The 27,170-nt window shown below is 40.3% G+C and overlaps 1 protein-coding gene across 1 annotated transcript in view; it reads left to right on the top strand.

Moving 5' to 3' along the window:
- cpamd8 (C3 and PZP like alpha-2-macroglobulin domain containing 8) overlaps window positions 1–27,170 on the top strand; it is a 48,426-nt gene that overhangs the window by 10,891 nt on the left and 10,365 nt on the right. Inside the window, exons 12-38 of the mRNA XM_079807736.1 lie at window positions 283–411; window positions 499–694; window positions 1,758–1,933; window positions 2,047–2,196; window positions 2,273–2,431; window positions 2,516–2,658; window positions 2,762–2,824; window positions 6,860–7,091; window positions 7,654–7,807; window positions 9,136–9,275; window positions 9,541–9,592; window positions 9,712–10,010; window positions 11,619–11,844; window positions 11,951–12,127; window positions 12,265–12,346; window positions 15,342–15,498; window positions 15,840–15,914; window positions 18,201–18,366; window positions 18,450–18,536; window positions 18,625–18,761; window positions 20,569–20,724; window positions 20,966–21,028; window positions 22,103–22,350; window positions 22,430–22,517; window positions 24,884–24,958; window positions 25,111–25,216; window positions 26,379–26,489. Coding sequence (XP_079663862.1) covers window positions 283–411; window positions 499–694; window positions 1,758–1,933; window positions 2,047–2,196; window positions 2,273–2,431; window positions 2,516–2,658; window positions 2,762–2,824; window positions 6,860–7,091; window positions 7,654–7,807; window positions 9,136–9,275; window positions 9,541–9,592; window positions 9,712–10,010; window positions 11,619–11,844; window positions 11,951–12,127; window positions 12,265–12,346; window positions 15,342–15,498; window positions 15,840–15,914; window positions 18,201–18,366; window positions 18,450–18,536; window positions 18,625–18,761; window positions 20,569–20,724; window positions 20,966–21,028; window positions 22,103–22,350; window positions 22,430–22,517; window positions 24,884–24,958; window positions 25,111–25,216; window positions 26,379–26,489 — 3,847 coding nt within the window. The remainder of the gene's footprint in view (window positions 1–282; window positions 412–498; window positions 695–1,757; window positions 1,934–2,046; window positions 2,197–2,272; window positions 2,432–2,515; window positions 2,659–2,761; window positions 2,825–6,859; window positions 7,092–7,653; window positions 7,808–9,135; window positions 9,276–9,540; window positions 9,593–9,711; window positions 10,011–11,618; window positions 11,845–11,950; window positions 12,128–12,264; window positions 12,347–15,341; window positions 15,499–15,839; window positions 15,915–18,200; window positions 18,367–18,449; window positions 18,537–18,624; window positions 18,762–20,568; window positions 20,725–20,965; window positions 21,029–22,102; window positions 22,351–22,429; window positions 22,518–24,883; window positions 24,959–25,110; window positions 25,217–26,378; window positions 26,490–27,170) is intronic.

Raw genomic sequence — 27,170 nt, 5'->3', positions numbered from 1 at the left:
ACAATAAAGTTTTATTTGATAAGTGAGAAGGCTGTCTTCCAGCTGAATACCAAAGATCCACACTTGTATCTGTGTAAATTTGTTAGGGTCTGTAGTTTGGTGCCTGTGAACCACAGTATGGTTCATGGTTGATACGAATGCTATCCGAAAGAGAACTACTATTGATTGTTTATTTTGTATAGCTGTCTAACAACAGTTTGGTAGTAGCACCAAATACATTCAAAACGAACACACAGTGCCCTATATTATTTGCATTTGAATAACCTTTCTCTTTGATTGCAGTCAAAAGTGACTGCCATTGATGGCAGGCCTGCAGGAGACCAGTATCTCCCCAACTATCTGTCCATCAGTAGCTGGTATTCTCCGAGCAAGTGCCACATCCAGCTCCAAAGTCCCCGCGCTCCTCTTATGGTAAGAGATTGACAATATCATTGGTGAGGATTGCTAAGATATACACACATATTTTTGTATGTTTAAACAACCTTTAATCGTGTCTAGATTGGAAAAGAAGCAGAGATCTCCTTGAAGTCCACCTGTCCCTGCAACTTCACCTTGCACTATGAGATCGCCTCTCGTGGAAATATCGTGCAGTCGGGTCAGAGGCATACCAAGAGCATGGCCCATCGTGAAAAGAGAGCTACCATCACCTTTGACACAAACATTCACACCACTGCCAAACCACCACAAGACTCAGGTCAGTTTTATTGCAATAAATGCAATAAGCCTTTTTGAATTTATTAACTTGACTGAGCCTTTTTGGCCTTAAAAATAAACTCTACTAGCCTGACCCACATCAAGATGCGGGGTCTGGGAACACACCATTGGCAGGGCTCAATTCGGTTAAACGGTTGTCTTTCAAATTTCCTCTGCACGCAATAGGAGAGCGCTACAACCAACCAGAGCAACGAAGAAGGTGAAGCGGAGCTAGTTGATAGATTAAACTTTTGCCGTATCCGGTCGGCAAAACTCAGAACAAATCTTCCTTTTTTAAGAATGACTTCAGTGCCTTTCTTTGTTCTTTTCTCAAAGAAAAGCTTCGTCTTCCAGAGTCGCGGCCAAAGCCGATTCGAAAGACCGCTGTTCGCCAGCTTCTTTTTTTTTTTCAAGTAGCACTTGGAACCGCAGCAACTCTGCCGTCATTATGTTAAGCCCGCCCACCGACTCTATACACGATGAGATTGGCCTGACTAGAGTTTGGTTTTTCCAGCTCGCAAGCCAACGGAGAGTTGCTAGACGCCCTGGCTGCTAATTATATTTGCTGCCGCTAGGGTGCGTGAAGATTTCTAGGCTAAAACTCTACTACAGTGTCATCTAAAGTTATGTATTTTATTTGATAACTTTCTGTAATGAAAATTACATTTTTTTTGTCGTCCTTTTAAAGCTAATTTCATAGCTAAAATTGTATGTATAAATGTATATATGTATTAATTTTATGTAAAAAAATGTTTTGCATAATGTGACAACTTCACTAGGTGGAAAATGACAAAAATCTTCTGTTTACATTTTTATTAAATGATTTATTTCACCTTTTTTGATTTTACATCATTTTTAACATGTAATTCTTAATCATTTTTTACTTTCCTTTTCTTTATGTTTTCTGTTCTGTTTACTAAGAATTATGTTGCTCTTTTCATGACAAAATGTTTTGAAACATGAATTAACAAAGCTTACTTGTAGCTCATAAAGGCACTATTCTTCCTCTCTTTTTTTCCTCCCCATTTCTTTTCTGTCCATCTTTATGTCCTCTGTCTGCCCAGACTCTGGTGTGTCCTCTTCTCAGGCGGAAACAGACAGCTGTGTGTCGTTTCTACATTTCAATGTGACTCCTGACATGGCCCCTCTCAGTCGCCTACTGGTCTACTATGTTCGGGAAAATGGAGAGGGTGTGAGTGACAGTCTGCAACTTCCTGTGCAGCCCCGCTTTGAAAATGAGGTGGGTTGAGTCTCTCATTAATTGTTACTCTGGGACAGTTCACCCAAAAAAGTTCTCTCATGATTTACTCATCCTCATATCGTTCCAAACTCATATAACTTTCTTGTCTTTAGGTCTCTGTGTCTTTGTCCACAAATGAGTCGATGCCAGGCGGTCCGGTCAGTCTGAAGGTCAGAGCAGAGAGTGGCTCATGTGTTTGTGTAGCTTCTGTGGACAAAAGCATGTACCTTCTCAAACCAGGCTTCCAGCTCACACCTGAGAAGGTCAGTCCTCATCTGAAACTTCAAATATACCACGAATAGCTTTGAAGTTGTCTTAAATGGGTTTATTGGTTTGCAGGTGTTCAAGGAAATGGCTGACTTTGATGTATCTGATGCCTTTGGGATACCCAAAGATGAGGGACATTTTTGGTGGCCCGGCTTGTCGTCGCGAAGACGACGCTCCTCTGTGTTTCCATGGCACTGGGACATCACTAAAGATGCCCGTTTTGCTTTTACGGTGAGGACATCACTGGCTCCACTCCAAATATAAACCTCTAGTTCAGATAGAAAATGCTAATATGTCCATGTAACTGTGTTGTAGGAGACGGGGCTGGTGGTGATGACAGATATGGTGAGTCTCAATCACAGGCAGAGTGGAGGGATGTACACAGACGAGGCTGTGCCTGCTTTCCAACCGCACACCTCCACCCTGGTGGCAGCTATGCACTCCCGATCTGGGACACGGTACACATGCTCACAGTGTCTGAAATTATAAGGTTAATCTCACATTCAGTTGTCTCTAAGATCAGTAAGAGAACTGTTTCTTATGTCAGTGTGTGTTTTTCAGGGCAGAGAACCGCAGACGTACATTCTTCCCAGAAACATGGATATGGCACTGCTTTAACGTCAGGTAGTGAAATATTACTTTGGTTAACTCCAATTTTTTGATTTTAGATACATTCAGGAACATACTAAGTAAAATACAGCTACAAAATCTGTGGTTAATAAGATGTCTTTTAAGAAATTAATTATTTTGTTCAGCAAGGATGCATTAAATTGATCAAAAGTGATAGTAAAGACTTTTATAATGTTACAAATGACTTCTATTTCAAAATAAATATGGGTATTTTAAGCGTTCTATTCATCAAATAATGAATTGTTTGGTTTCCACAAAAATAAAAAAAAAATTAGAAAGGGTTAGTTCTCCCAAAAATGAAAAATCATTTATTAGGTTAGCACCCTTATGTCGTTCCAAACCCGAAAGACTTTCGTCTATCTTTGAAACACAAATGAAGATATTTTAAATGAAATCTGAGAGATTTCTTCCCCCCGTTGACAGCTACACAACTACCGCTTTGACACTTTTAAAAGTTCATTAAGAGATTGTAAAACTAATCCATGTGAATTGAGCGGTTTAGTCAAAATATTCTGAAGAGACACTGTGGCAAGCGGTCGAGGGGCCGTGAGAGAACGGCACCAATGTAACAGTTCTTTGTTATGGGAAGGAGGAGGCGGGAACCGGCAAACGTTCGACAAACTTTAATAAATAAATCTCATGGACGACTGCCGCGCACACACACATACTAAAATGTAAACAAAACACAACATAAAGTCCAGTCCTGGTCCTCTCTCGTCCTTCATTGTTGTCGTTCCTCTTTTTATGCATCCAAGCTCCTCCGTGAGACATGAGACCGGTGCGGCTTGCTGCTGCCACTCACTATCATGCCTTCTCACGGTCCCTCGGCCTCGACTGCTTGCCACAGATATGATTGCTTTATATGATGAATAGATTGAATTTAGGCTTTTACTGCATATAAACATTCATCAACGCACACATCCGATATGGTAGCTCAAGCATGTCAAGCAATGAGGTTCATTCTCGTGTTACGCAGCACGCTTGAGCTTCCACAAGAACCAATGAGGTTCATTCTCGTGTTACGCAGCACGTTTGAGCTTCCACAAGAACCAATGAGGTTCATTCTCGTGTTACGCAGCACGTTTGAGCTTCCACAAGAACCAATGAGGTTCATTCTCGTGTTACGCAGCACGCTTGAGCTTCCACAAGAACCAATGAGGTTCATTCTCGTGTTACGCAGCACGTTTGAGCTTCCACAAGAACCAATGAGGTTAATTCTCATGTTACGCAGCACGTTTGAGCTTCTGCAAGAACCAATGAGGTTAATTCTCATGTTACGCAGCACGTTTGAGCTTCTGCAAGAACCAATGAGGTTCATTCTCGTGTTACACAGCATGTTTGAGCTTCAGCAAGAACCAATGAGGTTCATTCTCGTGTTACGCAGCATGTTTGAGATTCCACAAGAACCAATGAGGTTCATTCTCATGTTACGCAGCACGTTTGAGCTTCCACAAGAACCAATGAGGTTCATTCTCGTGTTACGCAGCACGTTTGAGCTTCCACAAGAACCAATGAGGTTCATTCTCGTGTTACGCAGCACGTTTGAGCTTCTGCAAGAACCAATGAGGTTCATTCTCGTGTTACGCAGCACGTTTGAGCTTCCACAAGAACCAATGAGGTTAATTCTCATGTTACGCAGCACGTTTGAGCTTCTGCAAGAACCAATGAGGTTAATTCTCATGTTACGCAGCACGTTTGAGCTTCTGCAAGAACCAATGAGGTTCATTCTCGTGTTACACAGCATGTTTGAGCTTCAGCAAGAACCAATGAGGTTCATTCTCGTGTTACGCAGCATGTTTGAGATTCCACAAGAACCAATGAGGTTCATTCTCATGTTACGCAGCACGTTTGAGCTTCCACAAGAACCAATGAGGTTAATTCTCGTGTTACGCAGCACGTTTGAGCTTCTGCAAGAACCAATGAGGTTAATTCTCGTGTTACACAGCATGTTTGAGCTTCCGCAAGAACCAATGAGGTTTATTCTCGTGTTACGCAGCACGTTTGAGCTTCTGCAAGAACCAATGAGGTTCATTCTCGTGTTACACAGCATGTTTGAGCTTCCGCAAGAACCAATGAGGTTAATTCTCATGTTACACAGCATGTTTGAGCTTCCGCAAGAACCAATGAGGTTCATTCTCGTGTTACACAGCATGTTTGAGCTTCTTCAAGAACCAATGAGGTTCATTCTTGTATTATGCAGTATATTTGAGATTCCACAAGAACCAATGAGGTTCATTCTCATGTTACGCAGCACGTTTGAGCTTCCACAAGAACCAATGAGGTTCATTCTCGTGTTACGCAGCACGTTTGAGCTTCTGCAAGAACCAATGAGGTTAATTCTCGTGTTACACAGCATGTTTGAGCTTCCGCAAGAACCAATGAGGTTTATTCTCGTGTTACGCAGCACGTTTGAGCTTCTGCAAGAACCAATGAGGTTCATTCTCGTGTTACACAGCATGTTTGAGCTTCCGCAAGAACCAATGAGGTTAATTCTCATGTTACACAGCATGTTTGAGCTTCCGCAAGAACCAATGAGGTTCATTCTCGTGTTACACAGCATGTTTGAGCTTCTTCAAGAACCAATGAGGTTCATTCTTGTATTATGCAGTATATTTGAGATTCCACAAGAACCAATGAGGTTCATTCTCGTGTTACGCAGCACGTTTGAGCTTCCACAAGAACCAATGAGGTTCATTCTCGTGTTACGCAGCACGTTTGAGCTTCTGCAAGAACCAATGAGGTTCATTCTCGTGTTACACAGCATGTTTGAGCTTCCGCAAGAACCAATGAGGTTTATTCTCGTGTTACGCAGCACGTTTGAGCTTCTGCAAGAACCAATGAGGTTAATTCTCGTGTTACACAGCATGTTTGAGCTTCCGCAAGAACCAATGAGGTTTATTCTCGTGTTACGCAGCACGTTTGAGCTTCTGCAAGAACCAATGAGGTTCATTCTCGTGTTACACAGCATGTTTGAGCTTCCGCAAGAACCAATGAGGTTCATTCTCGTGTTACGCAGCATGTTTGAGCTTCTTCAAGAACCAATGAGGTTCATTCTTGTATTATGCAGTATATTTGAGCTTCCACAAGAACCAATGAGGTTCATTCTCATGTTACGCAGCACGTTTGAGCTTCCACAAGAACCAATGAGGTTAATTCTCGTGTTACGCAGCACGTTTGAGCTTCTGCAAGAACCAATGAGGTTCATTCTCGTGTTACACAGCATGTTTGAGCTTCCGCAAGAACCAATGAGGTTCATTCTCGTGTTACGCAGCACTAAACTGCTTTCTTTCATATGGATTAGTTTTACAATCTCTTTATGAACTTTTGGAAGTGAAAAAGTGACTGTCAATATATTTTTTTTAAGTTTAACAGTTTAATATTTTCTGATTAATGCATTAAAATGGTCTGAATGTAGGCAAGGCAAGTTTATTTATATAGCACATTTCATACACTATGGTAATTCAAAGTGCTTTACACAGAAAAGGGAATTAAAATAATCACAAAATAAAAGTAAGGAAAATTAAAAGGGAATTAGAAGAGTAAAAGATGATGCATAGATAAACTTCTCATCTGGTAAAATATTTCAGAATCATTTATGTTTGTCTCTTGTATTTAATTAATTTACGCACTTGCTCTGGGATTTCCCCACACTGGTTGTCTCTTTCTCTGTGGATTTTTTTGGCCGCGCCTAAATAATTTGTCGGACGTCTCCAGCAGATCCAATCTTTCACCTAAAAACGGCCAGGCAGAGCTGGACTATGTCAGTCCACGCTCCGATTAATCACCCACGCAGTTTCACTTTCTCTTCCAGAAACTTTTTAACTGCGCTACATTTACCCACGTTATCTCAATTTCTCTTCCTGAAGCTTCTCAACCATGCTACATTACCACAGAGCTATGTAGGCCTATTCCATGATAAGTCGCGCTCACCTCTGTGTGCTTCTCGTTGGGAAGCCGATTGGGGCAAAACATGAGACCCACAGGACCCTCATATATACAGTTTTTGCTAATTATAACTTTTATTTACAGCAGTGTTACTGGGGAGGCTGAGTTACGTTTGGATGTCCCTGATTCCATCACCACATGGGTGACGAGTGCTATTGGTCTGTCTGCGGAGAAGGGGTTGAGTCTGGCTCAGACTGCTGAACTGCGCACATTTAAGCCCTTCTTCATCGACTTCACCCTGCCGTACAGTGTTGTCCGTGGTGAACAAACCAAAGTCCCACTGACAGTGTATAACTACCTTCCTACATGTGCTGAGGTGTGTGTGTGTGCATGTGCTTTTACACAGATCTTGATAAAACCGATCAATATTTTCCACTATCCTAACAGATAACAGAAAAAGATAAGTTATCATAGAGAATTAGGGCCAATAAGGAGCCACCCAAAACACTCTAGCAACCACAAAACAACAACCACTCAGAACATCTTAGCAACCGAATAGCAACACTTTGGCATCATGGCAACAAGTTTTGCACAGACAAGCACCATTAACATGACTTTGATACACTACCATGGTTTCTGCCTTTATATCATGTGAATTTCAAATATTATTTAGTATCAGCTTATTTTTGACTTGAGCTATGTGCAGAGAAAAGATTTGCAGCAATTTTTGGCGCTGAGGGGTTTAGAGTTGAATCCTTGAGGAACGATGGGAGGCCATGAGTTAGGCAGCATGGAAAATGTGCAATGCACCTCAAAAATTCCCTAGAATCCTTCAGGAGCCCTTGGGAGTTCATGCCGTATTTTTGAAAATGCGGGCAGCATGTGTTTGTGCAATATGGAGAAACTCCATGACTTATTTCTATGCTCATTCTCCGTAGGTCCATGTGAAAGTGTCAGTGCCCAAAGGGATCAAGTTTGTGGGTCACCCAGGGAAACATCATCTTACCCGGAAAAAGTGTGTGGCGCCTGGGGAGGCCACGCCCACTTTTATAGTTCTGCTCTTTTCGGAACTGATATCTGCCAACATCACAGGTTAGTCCATTAAGTTCAAGTTGGTAAACCAACTACTTTACAGAAACACTACGTGATCTTATCCCAAGAATCATCTTGGGAGGATTTTTTCAAACAGTATTAAAGGAACACACCACTTTTTTTGAAAATAGGCTCATTTTCCAACTCCTCGAGAGTTAAACAGTTGAGTTTTAACATTTAGCTTAGCATAGATCATTGAATCTGATTAGACCGTTAGCATCTCGCTCAAAAATGACTTTTTCCTATTTAAAACTTGATTCTTCTCTCTTCTTCAAGTAACTATGATGTAACTACAGAAGAATCAAGTTTTAAATTGGAAAAATAATGCAACTCTTTGGTCATTTTTGATTGAGATGCTAACGGTCTAATCAGATTCAATGATCCATGCTAAGTTATGCTAAAAGTGCTAACGCCAGACCCGGAGATCGGCTGAATGGATTTCGAAGATGGTAAAACTCAACTGTTTAACTCTAGGGGAGTTGGAAAATTTGCCTATTTTCAAAAAAAGTGGAGTGTTCCTTTAAAGTTGCTAGAGTTTCTGCCTTCATATCATGTGGGTTGAAGCCCTTAGACCAAAAGACTTTTAGAATCATGAGAATCAAATTCGGTCACTTTTTACTGGTAGTTTATAAATCTTGCGTTTACAACATGTTTGACAAGAATTGTGTATTTATTCTCACTGTAGTTTACAGAAAGTTTATTATTACAAGACATTGCACACATTCTTGGGAACATTAATCAATCGTTGTCACATATTCTGACTCTTTGGCTTGTTTCAGCCTGCAGTTTCTTAAATGTAGTGCCATTTCAGCCTTAGCAAAGCACAGTTGCCAAACAAAACTTTTGTCATTGACTTATGTAATGACCCGTGCTGGACAACAGCTATGTTCTTGATGAGGAAAAGTACATAAGGGCATAGTGGTGGGGGTCTTTTGCATGCATCTCTATGGTGTGTCAATGAATTTGTAGGTCAGTGCTAGCCAATTCCCCCCCTCACGGCTCTGTCCTAGTCCCCCTGGCTCCAAGTCCTTCCTTCTCACTACACACATACAAAGGGGTTTTGATGGCAAGCAGCCATTCTGCTGCAAAGCCATGTGTGTATCCTATTATCCCCAGGCCATCAGGGTCTCGGAAGACATTACGAGTTTGTTAAAAAAAAAGGAAGAACGCATGCTGCCAGAAGTCTCACATGTGTGCACTTGTATATATTTGTTCATGTATACTTTGCCAAACAGCAACTTTTCCCGTTGTATGCACCCACAATGCAAATAAAGCATTTTCGTCATTGAGTTGTGCTCTGTCATTTCCCATATTTGTTTCCATGGCAGCTCGTGCCGTGGCCTACAATGAGCCAAGTTGTTGCTCTGATGGGCTGCAGTCCAGCAAAGCAGGCAAAGTGGGTGAGGAACAGGAGGACAGGAGAAGCCCCGCAGGCATGGACTATGTGCGCAGGAGCGTGCTGGTAGAGGTGGGGACCCTGAGTCTTATGGTCTCTATATGTGGTGTTGCGAACAGGTGTTTTAGTGAGTGTTATATAACTGTTCTGGTACTTTCTGAATGTATAATTTGCACTTGAGATCAGTTATCTGTTTTTGCGGTGTTCCAGACCAGAGTATGTGAGCGGAACAAAGTTTAAAAAGGAGCATGCAGAAGAGTTATGTGATTTTTGCTTTGAGAAAAGTGTGTTTTTTAGTTGTATGCTTAAATATCCCTATCTTCTTGATTTTCCGTAGCCTGAAGGTTTGCCTAGAGAGTACACATACAGTGTCTTCTTCTGTCCAAACGGTAAACAAGTCTTTCCTGTTCTTTATTATTTCTTTAATATGTTCCCACTGATAGTATTAGTTGCTAGCTTCAGAAATGGGTAGTTTATTCTCCAAAATTTCTGCCCTCACATTTCGCAGAACGAATCCACATCTCCACACCAAACAAATACGAGTATCAATACGTGAAGAAGCCAGCCAAAGTTGCACACGTTCAAGTATCCATCAAAAGCCATAATGACGCCCACATTGCCCTCTCACCAAGCGCACATGACAGTACCGAAATGGTGGAGATTGTGCTGGGTGGGAGGCAAAACTCGCGTTCCTGGATCTCACAGGGTAAGATGGGAGAGCCTGTAGCCAGCGCCCCAACACCAGGAATCCTATCCTGGGATGAATTCCGAAGCTTTTGGATCAGCTGGAGAGGAGGGGGAGTGCAGGTAAGACTTGAAAACATTAGAAGCTGCAGTTTTTTATTTGATGTCTACCATAAAGGTCATTCAGGATGTGACCTTAGGCCAAATTATAGGAAGTTATAAGCAGATTTACAAATTTTATCAAATTGAGCATGTATGTTCAGATCATGGCGATAGTTACGCTTACTAAGTTTCGATTTGGTTCGAAAAAGTGTTGGACCGTTACGCACTTACAGTTGACTTTGTTAGACAGTCATGATCATCCTAAATTCATATTGTAAATTTTATGAGGCTTGTTCATTTGGTAGATTTATGACATGATGGGGAAAACTTGAGTTTTGTTGCGCTACAATTCTAGCTTATTACTGGAAATAGAAGTGCTCCGCTACTGTAATGGAGCACTGAGAAATGTAGTTGTGTTGGTTTGTTTAGCTCCCTAGCACTGCATACTAATGAGGTCATATTCTACTGGCCAATGTTATTGTCAATGTGATTTATGACCACTGCCTAGCTCTCACTGGCACATCTGACACTGAATTTACTAACTCTGCTTCACTTGTACACATACTTGCACATAGCTGGGGCTAGATTTGTTTTGATATTGTGGCCTATTTTTATTGTAGCATAAATCATATTACATTTTAGATGGTCTACTATTTAAAGACAAATTCTTTTCAATACCAAGGTAGTCTGTTTACGGGAGATTCCAAACTGGCTCTATGTAGGCTTAAGGTGATGTGGGTAGCTATTGCCAAGGCTTGGCAATTGTTTTTTATGAGCTCCTTGTGCTTGTTAAATGCAGTGTTCATCAAACTGCTTTTTGAGTAGAACTTAATTGGTTTCCATGTTATTATTGAATAAAGTGTAGTCATACTTGCTTAGTTTCCTCTGGATGAACAAATACAAATCTCCACCATGTCATGCGCAGATCAGTTCATCGTTTGGTAAGAGTGTTTCCGAAAAATAAACATTTAGGAAAGAGGCTTTTATTTTCACAAGCTCTACAAGCAAAAACAAAACACCTGCAGGGTGCCTATCAATTTGGATTTTATGTTTAGCTAGCTGGTGCCCAAAACCCTTTTGAAACTAGCGAAAAAGGCCAGACCAGCTTGGCCTAGCTTGGTGATCAGCTAAAAAGAGGGATGCACCGATATGAAAATTTGGGTCGATATCAATAACTGATAATTCTTTATATTTGAAAGCCGATATATTGGTTGATAAATATAAATCCAAATGTTTGTATCATTTTTGAGAGCCTGATTACAAAAACAAAAGTCTCACCATTAAAAGCCATGTCCCAAGCACATAATTATAATAGTCGTTATAATTTTATGTAGCCCATATGACAGACTTGCACTGCACATGTTGCACTGTTCCTTTTTTGAAGCAATACCATATAATTGAACATCATATTTTAAGAAATTCAAAACCATCATGGTGAACAGTGCGCACCTGAAGGAAATAATCCATTATTTATCAGCTTTAATATGTCTGTCAAATTTTCTTATCAGGCTGAAAAAATAAAAAAATGAACATACATCGGCAGATACCGATATGGTGGGCAATATACTGTGATTCTATAGCTAAAAACTACAGTCTGGTTTTACGATTAAATAATCTTTCTTGTAATAGGTTGGCCATGGCCTAGAACCATCCAGTGAGTCCCTGATCCTGCAGTGGGCCGGACCACTCCCTGCTCATGTGCGGCATATTGGTTTCTCCACTGGCTGGGGTTCTGTAGGTGAGTTTAGGATCTGGCGCAAAGAAGATGCAGATGAGAACCACAATGAGGCCTTCACTCTAGGAGTCCCACACAACGTGGTGCCAGGCTCAGAGCGAGCCACCGCCGCCATGATTGGTGAGCATGAATTCAGTATCCAACCAACAGAACAAACCAAAACATAACCTTAAAACTTGTTAGATGGCTTGAATAATTACTTTACTGACAATCTTTTGTGTCCTAGGTGATGTTATGGGGCCCACCCTCAATAACCTTGACAAGCTCCTCCGACTTCCCTTTGGTTGTGGGGAGCAGAACATGATCCACTTCGCTCCCAACGTCTTTGTGCTCAAGTACCTTCAGAAAACCCATCAGCTCAGCCCAGAGGTGGAGGCAGAGGCCACCGACTACCTACTGCAAGGTACAAGACAGAACATGCCTTCTTTCTTAAATGTGTCGTCTTGATTATTAATCTTCTGAAGAATTATTTAAAAGTGATTGAAGATCTGTGCAAACGCAGTGCAAACAATGCCTTGGGTCTTCTAATGTACCTGGCAGGTTATCAGAGGCAACTGACATACAAGAGGCAGGATGGTTCCTACAGTGCCTTTGGGGAAAGAGATTCCTCCGGAAGCATGTGGTAAGCTTCTACTGTGTGAAGTCTGTACATGCCATGTCTGCTAAGAAGTTGGCTTTAATTACAATAGCGTAAGCCATTGGTTCTAGTATGTCCTTTATTTAACCCCTCATCCAGGTGAACTTCACAAACATTCCATGTTTAATAATTTTTTCACAAATATCCTCACATTGACATAAAATGTCACTCTGATTTATTATGGAAAGCTAAACCTCGGATTGAAAGTATGTTTGTGTTCCCTAAAAACACAAAGAAAAGTATTGTCCTCATGATGTGTATTTGTTTAGCACGAAAATTGAAGTGATTCATTTAAGCATGGTTGTCTGACTTTTAATAGAGCCATGGATTGTAAAATTCCGAGCTGACTGTACCCTGGAGCCTTATTAACAAACTACTAATAAGCTCCCTGACTCCAGTCACTGGAGTACAGATTTATTGGTTGTTTTGGGGGATTTCTTCCCGTGGTCTAGAACAGCCATCATTAACTATGCCCTCTGTGAGGTCAAAAGCCCCTACCCCCACTATACTCCCTGCTACACCGTCGGACACACGGGAGCCTCAGTTACAGGAAAATGAAGTTAGCCTTAGCTATTGGAGTCACTAAAAGTAGGGCACATGCCTGATGTCTGTACCCTCTTTTTCCTGTTTCCTCATTTTAGCGGGTCAACTAGTCATCCAGAAATCTACTTGACTAGACTGCAGGCTAATGTTTATCTTGTAAATTACCCACCATACTCCTTGCAACCACAGCAGTTTTAACTGTTTTTGGAAAATGTAATTATGCATTGACATAACGTGTGTGAGTAGAGAAAATGTCCATGCAGGTGAGAAACTAATTTGTTGACAACTGACGCAAGGTAAGAATGAATTGAGAAACCCTGACACCACTGAGAATTCTGCATTAAGTAGTTGACTTGATGGGGGATTCCATTTTAAAGCTGTTGGGACATGATCCAATGGGAATGTCAAAGATTGTACATTCGTCCGAGACTGTTTACTAGTCCGAAACAACCCTGCTTTTGTTTCTGGTCCAGTTTCAGCTATTAGAACAGATCATTTATTGCCAGGTGAACAGCAGCTCCAGAGCTGGGCTAATATGTCCCAGCTTGAGCTGAATGATAGGACAGGAAATTGTGGTTCCTAATGAAAAGATTGGCCATAATGGTGCAGCAAGTATTTAATGTCCCCATCAGCGCCTTGGTGCCCTAGTAATGCCAAGGCCTTCAAACCTAATCTGCTTCAGTGGAAAGAGAAGCTAATGTTCTGGAACACAGTGAAGACTTTTATTTATAAATGCCCATTCAGCTTTAGCAGTGTTTCGTAATGTGTATGGATGCCTTCGAAAGTGGAGGAAAGATGTTTAGACCTTGGATCAGACCTGGCAACCCATCTTCTGGCATCACTCGCTGGCATCAGCATGTCTGGATCCAATGTGAGCCACATGCGGCAGTAATCTACTCTACATCTCCCAGTAACCCCCAGCAATCCCCCGAACTCATGTAAGGTTGCTACAGAACCTGAACGACTTTGTCCTGCGGACCACTTATGGAGAAATGTTGAATATACTGGCTACACGGATATACTGAAAGCAAAGAGAGATCCTGGCTGACGAGGTCAGCAACAATTTCTATGGACATGGATAGGAATAAAACCCAGTTGAATACATTGAAGGTCAAATTCTGTTGTTGAAATTTTGGGCTGCCTTAAAACCACATTCAAAAATGATATGCTTAAGGGTTAGTAGCTCTTCACTTCGAGTTTGTTATTGAATGCTTGGAGTGGTTCAACACAGATGTTTCGGGATCATTTTAAGAGCCCTGTTTGCCTTGAGAGTCCTGGCAGTGGTTTCCGAACATTCCAAAGTATTAGGTAAGGTGACTTCTTACAAGGATAACATTGTGAGAAAGGCACCTTGCAAACTTCTGATCGAATGTCCTGTGCAAGCCTAACTAGAAGAATCAGGGGTGTCCCCTTCCCTTTGCTGCTCTTTATATCATCCAAACACTTTCTAGAAACTTTCCCCTGGGTCAGGCAGTTAAAGACGGTATTACTTAACATTATAAAAATTCCTGAAGGCTCAATGCTCCAGTCTTACGACCTCTCTTGGGGAACATTACATTCAAGGCCAGGCCTGCAAGGACTCTGTAGTGTTGTTTGGGTGTATGTCTTGACATCCCAACAGCTCATGCTGCGGAAAAACTTGCTGATTGTTTAATCAACCTTTATTTTAAGTGAAGTCACTTGTATCAAATACATCTGGATGCTTTCAGGAATGCTGTCATGACATGCCATGTTGAGTTAAAACAAGTGGTTTACATGTTTGTAGAGCCTTAGTTCAGTTGACTCAGAGGTGAAAGCATTTACAAGGCAAAATCACTCAGCATTTCCATTAGCTCTTTCTTAAATTTGTGAAAGTTCATCCTTGCTGTTTCAGTTTATGTATTCCAACATGCAGAAACATACTTGATTTGGCATTCTCCAAGAAAATCTACTTTGTTCACATCCACACTCTATATAAACTGTGTAGCTTGATTTGCATGCAAGTGTTTGAGTAAGTTTGACAGGCCAAGAAAGAAAGTAGTTTTGGACAAACCCAGTAGACATTTTTTTCTGGTTTAAAGGGTTAGTTCACCCAAAAATGAAAATTCTGTTATTAATTACCTCATGTCACCCTCATGTCGTTCCAAACCCGTAAGACCTTCGTTCATCTTCAGAACACAAATCAAGATATTTTTGATGAAATCCGAGAGGTTTCTGAACCACCCCTAGGCAGCAACGTCATTGCAACTTTCAAGGCCCAGAAAGGCAGTAAAGACATCGTTCTTATGGGTTTGGAACGATATGAGACATAATTTTAATTTTTTGGGTGAACTAACCCTTTAACGTCAATTGTCATACCTTATGAGACTGATTTCGAACCCTTTACAAGTGGCCTAGAATGAACTCCTAGTATGTATAAGACATCAGTGTTTGTATCTGTTACCTCTTGGTCCTCCAGGTTGACTGCATTCGTACTGAAATCATTTGCTCAGTCACGTGGCTTCATCTTCATCGATCCTGAAGAATTACGTTCAGCCAAATCCTGGCTGATCACTCATCAAAAGGACGAAGGATCGTTCCCAGCGATGGGCCGGATACTCAACAAAGACCTGCAGGTACATAAATGGAGACCTTCTTATGGTTCAATTCTGAGAAATGTAGAAATTTTGAGTGACATGGGTGAACTAGGAAAGGTCCATATGGAACTCGGTGCACTGGCCCACTGAATTTGCAAAAGGTTCTCCAAAAGACCTATACAAAAAGGATAACTTAGACCAAGATATGTTTACACTCGATTCAGAAGTCTATTTCAAAAACGGTTCAGTTGTCTCAGAACATTGTATGATTAAGCAAATAGCCCTTAGGTTTACAAGTTCTCATCAAACTGAGGAAGCTTGGATAGAGGTGTTATTTATCATCACTCTGGTGAAAGTTGCTCTGTCCAATTCCTTTTAAGGGTGGGATTCATGGAAAGATCGCCTTGACTGCGTATGTGGTGGCAGCTCTTATGGAAACTGGGATTACAACCGAGGTGAGAGATCTCCCACATCTTGTTTATCCTGTGTCCCATTAAACTACCTCTCAGTGAGGTCTCTTAGACAACCTTTTCACACAAATTTCCGGGATCCGTTGTAAGGTGATGGATGTGCTGGCAAAGAATCAACAGTATTTCTTTCAGCCTTGTGATAGGTAATCTAATATGGAAGCTTGCTATCTAAATCTAAAGATTTATGATAAGAACATGCAGAGACAATGGAATTCTTTTGAAATTTGCTGCTTACTTTCCTTTCTTTAAACTTGAGATTTGACAATTGCATTAAATGCACCATGACCATTTTGCAATTTCATTGTCATTAAAAATGCAACTTGCTAACAAAAATAACTGAAACTGTATATGAATTAGAGCTGTCAAAGTTATGATTGCATGCAATTAATTGGAACTGATTACACTTGCATGGTGAAGTTAGTCATGATTTAAAAATATTCATTGTTTGACCGCCCCAGTTCAGACATTTGTACAATCTGAGTTTTCATTAACAAAACAGCACCTCATAACTTCCCGCTGAAGATTAGAGCCAAGTCTTTCCCATCTGCCCTCTGAAGTGTCGCTTTGGTAATGTGTGGCATTGTAGCCTTTCAAGTACAGACAAAATGATTCACTTCAAAGAACCACTTCTCTCACTCTCAAATCGACTTGATGAAAAGAATACCGGTCAGATTAGCGTGCATGCCTGCTCAGGGCTAGCGTCCAGGTTCCATGAGAACAAGGACATATGGTACAGATAAAAGTCAGTCGGCTGATGCTAAACAGATGAAAGATCATTAGAGAGGTTGTACTTTTCTTAGGAAGAAAAAGCTAAAGGATTTAAATGGATTTGCACTGAAGGTATTTGGAAAATTAGCACAAGAAACACCTGTTTAAGTGTAAAAGCGAAGCGATGTCTTGACATTGTTTGGTAATCGTTCTCTACACCTCAGCAAAATGTTCAGATACACTTATTAAACTATATTATCTTCAGCTAATGCATTATTAGGGGCCAAGCACCGAAGGTGCGGAGGCATCTATTGAAACCGTTTGATTTCTTATTATTATTCCGCCATTGAAGTCTATGGCAGCCCATAGAACCGTTTGCGGGAAAGTTATGACATTTGGCACACAGATAGAGGTCTGGCCCAACATTCACCACACCAATTTTGGAGTCTCTAAAACAATCCCTCTAGCGCCACCACCTGTCCAAAGTTTCACTCATGTTTATGTTAATAACTTTTGAACCCAAATGGCTAGAAAAAAAAATCCTTTTTCATCTGATTCCGGCTCAAGCCGATTCGATTGCACCCTATAACTTAATTTTCCGTCATGAACATTTTCCCGCCATTTTTAATTAACCGAAAAACCTACTTTTGCAAACTCCTCCTAGGCCGTTGCTCCAATTTTCACAAAAATGTAACCAGATCATCTTTAGACCATGCTGACAAAAAGTTATGGAATTCAAGTTGATTAATCAAACCGTTTTCGATAAATGTGCAAATAAATTGTATGTAGCGGTTGCGAAAATACACTTAAGGCTAGATCTCCGCAACGCTTTATCGTATTCAAACCAAACAATCATCAGCACGATGCCCTGAAGAAGCCTGTGAAGTTTCGAAACAGCGCCACCTAGTGGATAATTATTTTTTTCAAACGCTTATAACTTTGGGTGTGGTTGACTTATTTTCATGGGAGTGACTTTTTTTGTCTCCTGAATCCTTGCTGAGTCCAACGATACCAGACTTGCCAGGTTTCGGCGTATGGTTTGTGCAGCGTGGTAATTTAGCGCTTTAAAAACATTAGCTGATATCTTCAAAACCGCTAGTCCGATCGAGACGAAACCAGCATCAGAAGTTCGGAAACATAAGTCGATAGCTAGATGCTAATGCCCTAATGTCAAAATATTGATAGTAAGGGGTAGTAAAATCCAATCAAAGTCAGGTGTCAGTCGTTTTTTCATATAAATGTCAATAACTCCAAAACGAAATGAGATAGTTTCACCAAAACTGACACGCATATGTATGGGCTCACTCCGAAGACACATACAAAAAATGGTAGGATTATGCCTCTTGGTGGCGCTATAATTAAACAAAATATAAATATGCCTCTATACAACTCAATGTTTTAATGTGGGGTTTTAACATTTTTGCTTAAAATTGTCTTAATTGTCACTAATTTTTTCAGTTGGTCTGCTGCTAGCTTCCTTGTTTGCTTCTGTTGCGCTTGGCCTCGGTATTGCTGCTTGCAGCTATATTTCGGAATGGTGTTCTGAATGTTGTTTTTATTCAGGAGGAGAAGGTTGCGGTGGCTAAAGCAAAGGCGTTTTTGGAGAGCAACACATACTCTGCTGACGACCCGTATACTACTGCTCTGTCCGCATATGCACTCACTTTACTTCGCAGTCCTTATGCTCCATTGGCTTTGAGGCGACTTAACCACATGGCCATCACCCAAGGTAATTTATCAAGGTGTATTAAAAGATAGTTATTGGTTACGATTAGCATGTTGCTGATTACAAATGTTTTGTTTTCTTTGCAGATGGTTTCACTCATTGGAGTCTTACTGGCAGTACTGTAACTGATGAGGACACATTCATGGGCTTCAGCGATGGCCTCTCCCAATCAGGTATCTGTTTTTCTCTCTGTCAATCAACCAACCAATTAACTCACCGACGATATTCAATATATTTAACTTATTTTTCTCTGCTTTTTAGTTGTGTCAGCTGAAGTTGAGATGACAGCTTATGGTCTACTCACCTACACGCTTCTGGGTGACGTGGCATCGGCCCTACCTGTAGTTAAATGGCTGTCAAAACAAAGGAATGCCCTAGGAGGTTTTTCCTCAACTCAGGTGACAAATCGGTTGCATTTTTCAGTCCTTTATAAGATTTTTGGGCTACATTATGTTTGTATACTATTTCTATTTATTGTGCAGTATGTATTCAATCCACAGTACGAAAATGTTCTGTTTGCCCCCAACAATCTACTACATTTGCTAAAATGTGCAAATGATGTATCCCACAGTGGAATGCATTCAATCCAACAATGGCTGTATTTGTAATAGTGGTGCCGTTATGACGTCACTTTGTAGGCCAACCGGCAGTTAGCATTACACTGGTTCCCTCAACAAAACCCAATAGGATTTTTTCATAGGCAAAAAAACAAGCTCTATGATCAACAAAAGTTTATGATACTTGCACGTTTTGTCATCTGCAAAGATAATTTTCGCAGATGAAAACAAGTTGTATGAATTTTGAAGCCTAAATAAAGTCGCCAGAACTAAAAAGCTAAAGGTAGGCTATAAAGGAACTACACCACGGTCGCTCGACTATCAACGTCACTAAGTTTACGACAACTCTTTCAGTTTTTACCTAAAGACATTTTCCCAGAACGTTTGAGTTAGAATAGTTTATAAGAGCACAAGTAAGAACATTAAAGGGATAGTTCACACAAAAATGAAAATTCTGTTATCATTTACTCACCCTTAAGTTGTTCCAAACCTGTATGAGTTTCTTTGTTCTGCTGAACACAAAAGAAGATAGAGTGAAGAATGTTTGTAACAAAACAGATAGAGCAACTATTGACTACCATAGTATTTTTTTTCCTACTATGGTAGTCAATATTTGCTCTATCTGCTTGGTTACAAACATTCTTCTAAATATCTTCTTCAGCAGAACAAAGAAACTCATACAGGTTTGGAACAACTTGAGGGTGAGTAAATGATGACAGAATTTTTCATTTTTGGGTGAACTATCCCTTTAATAATAATAAATTAATAATAATTTGTTACATTTATATAGCGCTTTTCTGAGTACTCAAAGCGCTTTACATGGAAGGGGGGAACCTCCTCAACCACCACAAATGTGCAGCATCCACCTGGATGATTCGACGGCAGCCATATAGGGCCAGAATGCCCACCACACACCAGCTGATTGGTGGAGAGGAGACAGGGTGATGAACCAAATCAATATATGGGGATGATTAGGAGGCCATGATGGTCAGAGGCTAATGGGTAAATTTGGCCAGGATGCCGGGGTTACACCCTTACTCTTTTTCCGATGGACATCCTTGGATTTTTAATGACTGTAGTCCCTTTAAGCACTTGTTAGCAACCGCCTTTTTCAAGACACGTAACAGCTTAAAGAAAAATTGCAAGTGGGGTAATACTGATGTATTTTATGTGGTAGAATAAAAAGTGTAAGCGTTTTGAGCTTGTGTTCACCACAGACCTTATTTGACCAAAATCCCATAAAAAAAAAAACATTGACTTCGGGACGATGGAACCGGAAGTGCTAATAGAGTGGTGCCGTTATGACGTACACCAACCTACAGTTAGCATCACACTGGTTCCCTCGACAAAAACCCAATAGGATTTTTCCATAGGCTTTTGGATTATCGCAAAAAAAAGCTCTGTGATCAACAAAAGTTTATGATACTTGCACGTTTTGTCATCTGCAAAGAAAATTTTTCGGGACGATGGAACCAGAAGTGCTAAAATGCTAACTCGCTTCTACAAAGTGATGTCATACCTGCACCACTCTATAGTATACTACTCTTAAGGATACAATAAGTAATACACTACAGTGCACGAATGTAGTTGAGGTTAATTGTGCTTTATTGAACTTGGGTTCTTTTCTCTTTTTTTTATTCAAAAACAGGATACTTGTGTGGCATTGCAAGCCCTGTCTGAATATGCCATCCTGTCATATGTGGGTGGGGTCAATCTCACCATATCTCTGGCTTCCACTAATCTGGATTTCCAAGAAACTTTTGAGCTTCAATGGGATAATAAGAAGATTCTACAAAAAGCTGCGGTAAAAATCCTCCACAAACACTACTGACATCTCTACATTCTACTGTCAGAGAGGTATTTTCAGTGAGGGCCTGAACTTGATACGCCCCTCCTCTCAGCATCTGCTTGGCACATCACCCCATGTCAGTTTAAATGCGTGTAATTTGGATGTTGGACTGGGGCCAGTCGGTTAATGTATTTGCTTATGCTTGTGCCGGTAATCTGATTGATAAGTCTTGCATTCTCTCTCTCTCTTTGTTCAGATACCCAGCATTCCAACGGGACTGTTTGTCAGCGCTAAAGGAGAAGGCTGCTGTCTAATGCAGGTACTGTTTCTGGCAAACCCAATCTCACATTCTCTTCACGGATAAACGGTTGTACTCTTCGTCCTTCTCCTCCTCCTCTTCTAGAGGCGAATCCCTCTGTGGCGACAGCCAGTTCTCTTTCCAGAGGATATTCAGTACTAATGTTCACATTCCTGCCTTTAGAATGGAAAGATCTGTTAAAATTTACATAATTGTATGCCAGGGGTATGTTCTTTCTCCTGTAATTAACCCCCTAGATAGGATGGACTCAATGTTTTTTGGTACGATGTCTCTTAGAAACAATAGACCCATTCTAGGCCACAGAAACAACTAGAACCACGTCAGCATCTTGACCTAGAACATTCTGTTCTCAGGTTGTTTGGAGGAAACGATGTAAGTTTTAAGATTATCTTTCTGTGTGCGAACAAATAGTTCCTAACAAAATCCCTTACAATAAATATTAAACTTCGGCATGTAAATAAGACAATTTGTGCTACAGACATGAATGAAACATTACATTTTAGGAGACCAGACGTACAACTTTACACCTGGTTGTAGTGTTGTAGTCAAGACCACCTAATCAGAGACCAAGACCAATGTGTGTTGAGACCAAGACTTTGAGCGGTTGAGACCAAGACAAGACCAAGACCAAGACAGGGCGAGACCGAGTCGAGACAAGCACTCCTTAAATTCATAAAGATCCACATTACCGCCTGAGAAATGATTTATTTTTATTTTTAATCAATAGATATATTTAGAATACACTATATAGAAGACACTATATAGAGCTGTTACCAATCAAATTAAATTACCCAATTACATTAATGATGTTAATAAATAAGTCAGACAATGCACTTGTGGTCTTGACTGATCTTGAAACAAAATCCAGAGTCCTCTAAGTCTGAGACCCAAGACAAGACCGAGTACAAATGTGGTCAAGACTGAGACAAGACCAAGACCTTCAAAAAATGGTCTCAAGACCGGTCTTGAGTACTACAACACTACCTAGTTGCCAATAAAGTGTAATTGGGTGCAAGGCAAAGCCATGGTGCTCTGACCTCTTGGTATTGATCATATGCTTGTCTACATCCCCAGATTGATGTATCCTACAATGTGCCTGATCCAGTGGCTAAGCCAGCCTTTCAGCTGAAAGTCGACCTCAAGGAACCCCGACAGGAACAGCACATCTTGCCATCCTCGCGACACATGTCTCCTCGCTCCCGTTCTCGTGCTGATAACCGATCAGAGTTGAGTCGGAAGCGAAGGGCTCCTGTAGACGATGAAGACCCCGCAGCCCATAAAGACCACCTGGACTACAGCGTTACTTTGGAGGTTTGCACCAGGTAACAACGTTGATAAAAAAGTATTTGATGTATTTTGAAGTCTATTTAGAGATTGATTCAACACTCCAATACACCTCAGGTGGCTGCATGCTGGCTCATCCAACATGGCTGTCCTAGAAGTCCCTCTGTTATCTGGCTTCCGTACGGATATTGAGAGTTTGGAGAGGGTGAGATTTCTCTCTTTTTTTAATTGTTCTATATTCTCTCTCCTACATCTTCCCATCCTTTGTCACACTCACATTTCACATTATTTGAGGTAGCTAATAAAGACACAAGATTGACAAGGTGTCTCTGTAATAGGACAGCGCATCTCTCTCGCTCTTTTTCCCTTTCTTTCTCCTTCTCTGCATGTGTCCTCCTGGCAGATGGACAGAGTTTACATCTGGAGGCCATTTCAAAGGAGGCAGTATGGCGCAGAATTTATCAGTCTCTTTCACTCTCTCACGAACACACACATAAATATAAAGACACACAGAAGAATGGTCATTCATATTGGTGAAATTATATTTGAAATAAATATATTTATTTTATATATTTATAATAATTATACATTTATCAAATATATTTATTATTATCCAAAATAATTTTAATAATATAATAAATATGTTATTATTGTTATTATATTCTTTATAAAGTCCAGAAAATATCAGAATTTAAATAAAAACATGAAATTATATTTGAAATAAATATATTTATAATAATTATAAATGAATCAAATATATGTATTATTATCCAAAATAATTATACTAATATAATACAATATAATCTAATTATTATATTCTTAATAAAGTCCAGAAAATATCAAAATTTCTTATATTATGGAGCAAAATAATTATATATTAAATGGGCTTTATGTAGGATATAATAATAATAATGGCTGTTATGTTTTTATTTTATTGACACTTCTGGCTAATAATTAACATGAATATAATTTATATTTAGTACAAGTATATTTTATGACTGCATTACATGCTGAGGATGAAGACAGTTATATGAGTGTGTTTTGTAAATATTATTGGCTCATAAAAGTTTCTGGCCACAATCGAATGTGAGGGTCATACAGCTCCAGCTGGGCTTACAGACCCTCCACAGGACCGTAATGTCCACAACAGCAGCCTAGAACAGGAAATGCTCAGTGGGGTGGGGGTCAACCAGCCCCACCTCCTTCTCCAGCTGGGGGTATGTGGTTAAATGGAGGTTGGTGTAGGTCACCACCGTTGTCCCCAGTCAACTGATTGTCCCTCATTAGTCATATTATAGGTCCCAGGCCTCATGTCCTCCACGCTAGTAAACCGACGCTACCACGGGAGCCGTATAACGTGAGCCGACTCCGACGCTCACCGCGATGGAACGTGTCTCATTAGCACCATTAGCCAGTAACGAGCTGGCTTTACACAGCCACCTCTGGCTGGCTCTATGTTTATTGCACGACCCCGGCTGTTCACATTCCTCGTTTCGCTATGGGAAGCGAGATTGCTTACACCGTCATGTCTCATTGTCTTAATTTATAGTAAGGGGGAGGACATGCTTGGAAGATTGTTTGCTTCTCATATATTCCACAGTGAAAATCAATACTTTTTACAATGAACAGTGCTATAAATGTCGCAATTACAACAACGATCTTTGGTCCATAAAGCAACAAGTTTCCTTTTTTAGATTTTTATTTTGGCAGCGTTAACAAGCAAGGCTTTTTCTGAAGTCATGCTCTCTGCTGTGGCTTTTGGACAAATGAAATCACTCTTGGTCATTTATTTGGGGCTGCAGTCATACTGTGTATGTTTGTGTATGCGTGTTTATGTTCGAATGTGTCCTTGTGGCGCCAGCTCATATTGGGCCTCTCATAAACTGTGTCCAAGTGCTCGCCACCTTTCTCTTTCTCACTCACAGACACATAGGATGAAGGATGTTAGGATGCTAAACAGGCTCTAAAATATGACGTCTTCAAACACCATTTGCAGTGTACAGATACTCATATACTGAGTGTATGACATCACACACAAAAATTGAACAGTTCAACTTTATGCAAATGTGCATTGGCAGTCGTTAGTCACATTTACAGTATGAATATAAAGAAATGGACCACTTGAAAATGAATGGGAAGAATCGCAATGCTTAGCATAGCGTCGAATCTATTCACGTTAATTTTTCAATGCGGAAGTTTGCTCTCTCTTGTACCTACAGTTGTGCTCAAACTTATTCATACCCTTGGTAAATATGACCAAAGAAGGCTGAGAAAATAAATCCGCGTTGTTAATCCATTTACAAAAATCTAATCTTTCATTGAAGAATAAATATTTTTGAGGCTTTTGCCCCCATTTCTCCCTTTAAAATAGCTAGCTAAATGCTAGCTTGTTTTGGAAAATCTAAAATCTTGGTTTATGCCCACAACTTATTTGGCTTACCCTTATAAAATGGCTTACATAGGTATTGTCCTTGTAATGAGTCTACTGCAAGATAAAACCAATTGTTAAATGACATTAGCTTTAGCATTTAAGTGCTAAATAATCATTCTCCCTAATAATCTTGTTCCCAGCTCTTGTTGGATAAGCGAGTGGGGCTAAAGAGGTATGAAGTAGACGGACGGAAGGTTCTTTTCTACTTCGACGAGGTGAGTTAATGTTACATAATGACAGCTTGGTGCACTTTTACACAATTTGAGAGCTGTATGTTAAAGACTTGAGGTTCAAGTCTCATATAACTCCAGGTGTTTTGTCAGGGGAGCATATTAAAGAATCCGCTGGTCTCTTGTCTTTTCCGCAGATTCCCAGTCAGTGTATGACCTGTGTGGCTTTCAACGCCGTGCGGGAGTATATTGTGGGCAAGACAGCCCCAGTGCCAGTAAAAGTCTATGACTATTATGAACCAGGTGGGTTTTCACCATCCTACTGCATACAAAAGAGTACCGTGGTGGTACCATAGTACAGCAATGGTCATTTTTTAGATGGTAAAACCATTGTACTGTGGTATATGAATATGGTAATCATTCCAAACCATGGTATTTGCATGGTATTATAAAGAATAACAGGGTTTTGCCATGATACCATATCCAAGAAGACAACAGTAAACATGGTTATGTGCCCTGTAAGTTGAAATTGAAATATTGATATTAGTTACGAGTTCCGAGTCTTATTTACAAAGTGGGATATTCTGAATTCTAGATGACACACTAGTTGGGATGTCATAAAAGGGGTGTGTCAGTTTGAAACAATGGAATGAAAGTTTGTTGTCATTGGTAATTTCATTATTTTGCTGTATTTTAATTATTTTAAATACGCAATGTAAGCCAAAAAATATTTTTTATTTATTTTTGAAAAGCTGTTTTTAGATTCTCCATTCGTTAGGTACAAGCTTCCTAGGTGTTATTTAAATTTACATTTAGCAGTACATTTAAGGCACTTTTCCACTACATAGTTCAACTCGGGTCGGCATGGCATGGCTCAGCTCGCTTTACTTTGACTCGGTTTGCTTTTCCACTGCACTTTAGTACTGCTTCAAAGTGGGTGGGATTATAGACTGATCGTTATAGTTGCGCCACCTCTACTGCCGTGATATTGTAAACGCGACACATACGCACAAACACAAACAAACGCACAACACAGAAGCAATGGAGCATATCGATGGAATGGTGTTCTTAATTCTCGACATGTGGAAATTATTCTCACTGCAAGACGAAGAAGTTTGTTTATAGCAGGTTTGGTGTCTTGTGCCGCAAATCCAGTGACGCTGGTAGAGACAATTCTGACCAATAAGTGATCTGCAGTGTTTACATGTCACATTTTAGTATCAGTACTATACTAGCTTGGAACCTCAACCAAATGTAATTTGTGCAAATCATGGCAAGAGCGATTCTTTTTAAGGAATCAGATAAGTTAATCTGTGACTGATTCATGGGGCATTTTTACTGATTCATTATTTCACTCATTGAACTGCAAGTTATCACTTTGTTATATCTGATCTCTCTATGTCTTTTAAGTGGCATGAATTTTGCACATTACATATTTTAATTGACTTTGTGTGTGTATATACAGCATTTGAAGCCACTCGTTTCTACAACGTGAGCGAGACCAGCCCACTAGCGCGAGAACTGTGTGATGGCACCACATGTAATGAAGTGGAAAGCTCCAGCAATCACTGGACAGGTCAGTGCATCTTTGCCTGTAAATCTACAGGGCATCCGGAAAGTATTCACAGTGCTTCACTTTTTCCACATTTTGTTATGTTATAGCCTTATTCCAAAATGGATTAAATTATTTTTTTTCCTCAATTCTACAAACAATACCCCATAATGACACCATGAAAGAAGTTTATTTGAAATCTTAGCAAATTTATTAAAAATAAAAAACGAAAAAAAATCACATGTACATAAGTATTCACAGCCTTCAGACCCTCATAAGTATTCACAGACCCTCAAAATTGAGCTCAGGTGCATCCTGTTTCCACTGATCATCCTTGAGGTGTTTCTACAACTTGATTGGAGTCCACCTGTGGTAAATTCAAATGATTGGACATGATTTGGAAAGGCACACACCTGTCTGTATAAGGTTCAGCAGTTAACAGTGCATAACAGAGCACAAGCCACGCCATGAAGTCCAAGGAATTGTCTGTAGACCTCCGAGACAGGATTGTATCAAGGCAGAGATCTGGGGAAGGGTACAGAAACATGTCTGCAGCATTGAAGGTCCCAATGAGTGCAGTGGCCTCCATCATCCATAAATGGAAGAAGTTTTGAACCCCCAGGACTCTTCCTAGAGCAGGCAGCCAGGCCAAACAGAGCGATCGGGGGAGAAGGGCCTTAGTCAGGGAGGTGATCAAGAACCCGA

Source organism: Gobio gobio, assembly GCF_949357685.1.
Source record: "Gobio gobio genome assembly, chromosome: 24".
In the NCBI taxonomy this organism is placed as follows: domain Eukaryota; kingdom Metazoa; phylum Chordata; class Actinopteri; order Cypriniformes; family Gobionidae; genus Gobio; species Gobio gobio.
The sequence above is the reverse complement of the archived record's forward strand: the minus strand, read 5'-3'. Positions and strand labels throughout refer to the sequence as shown.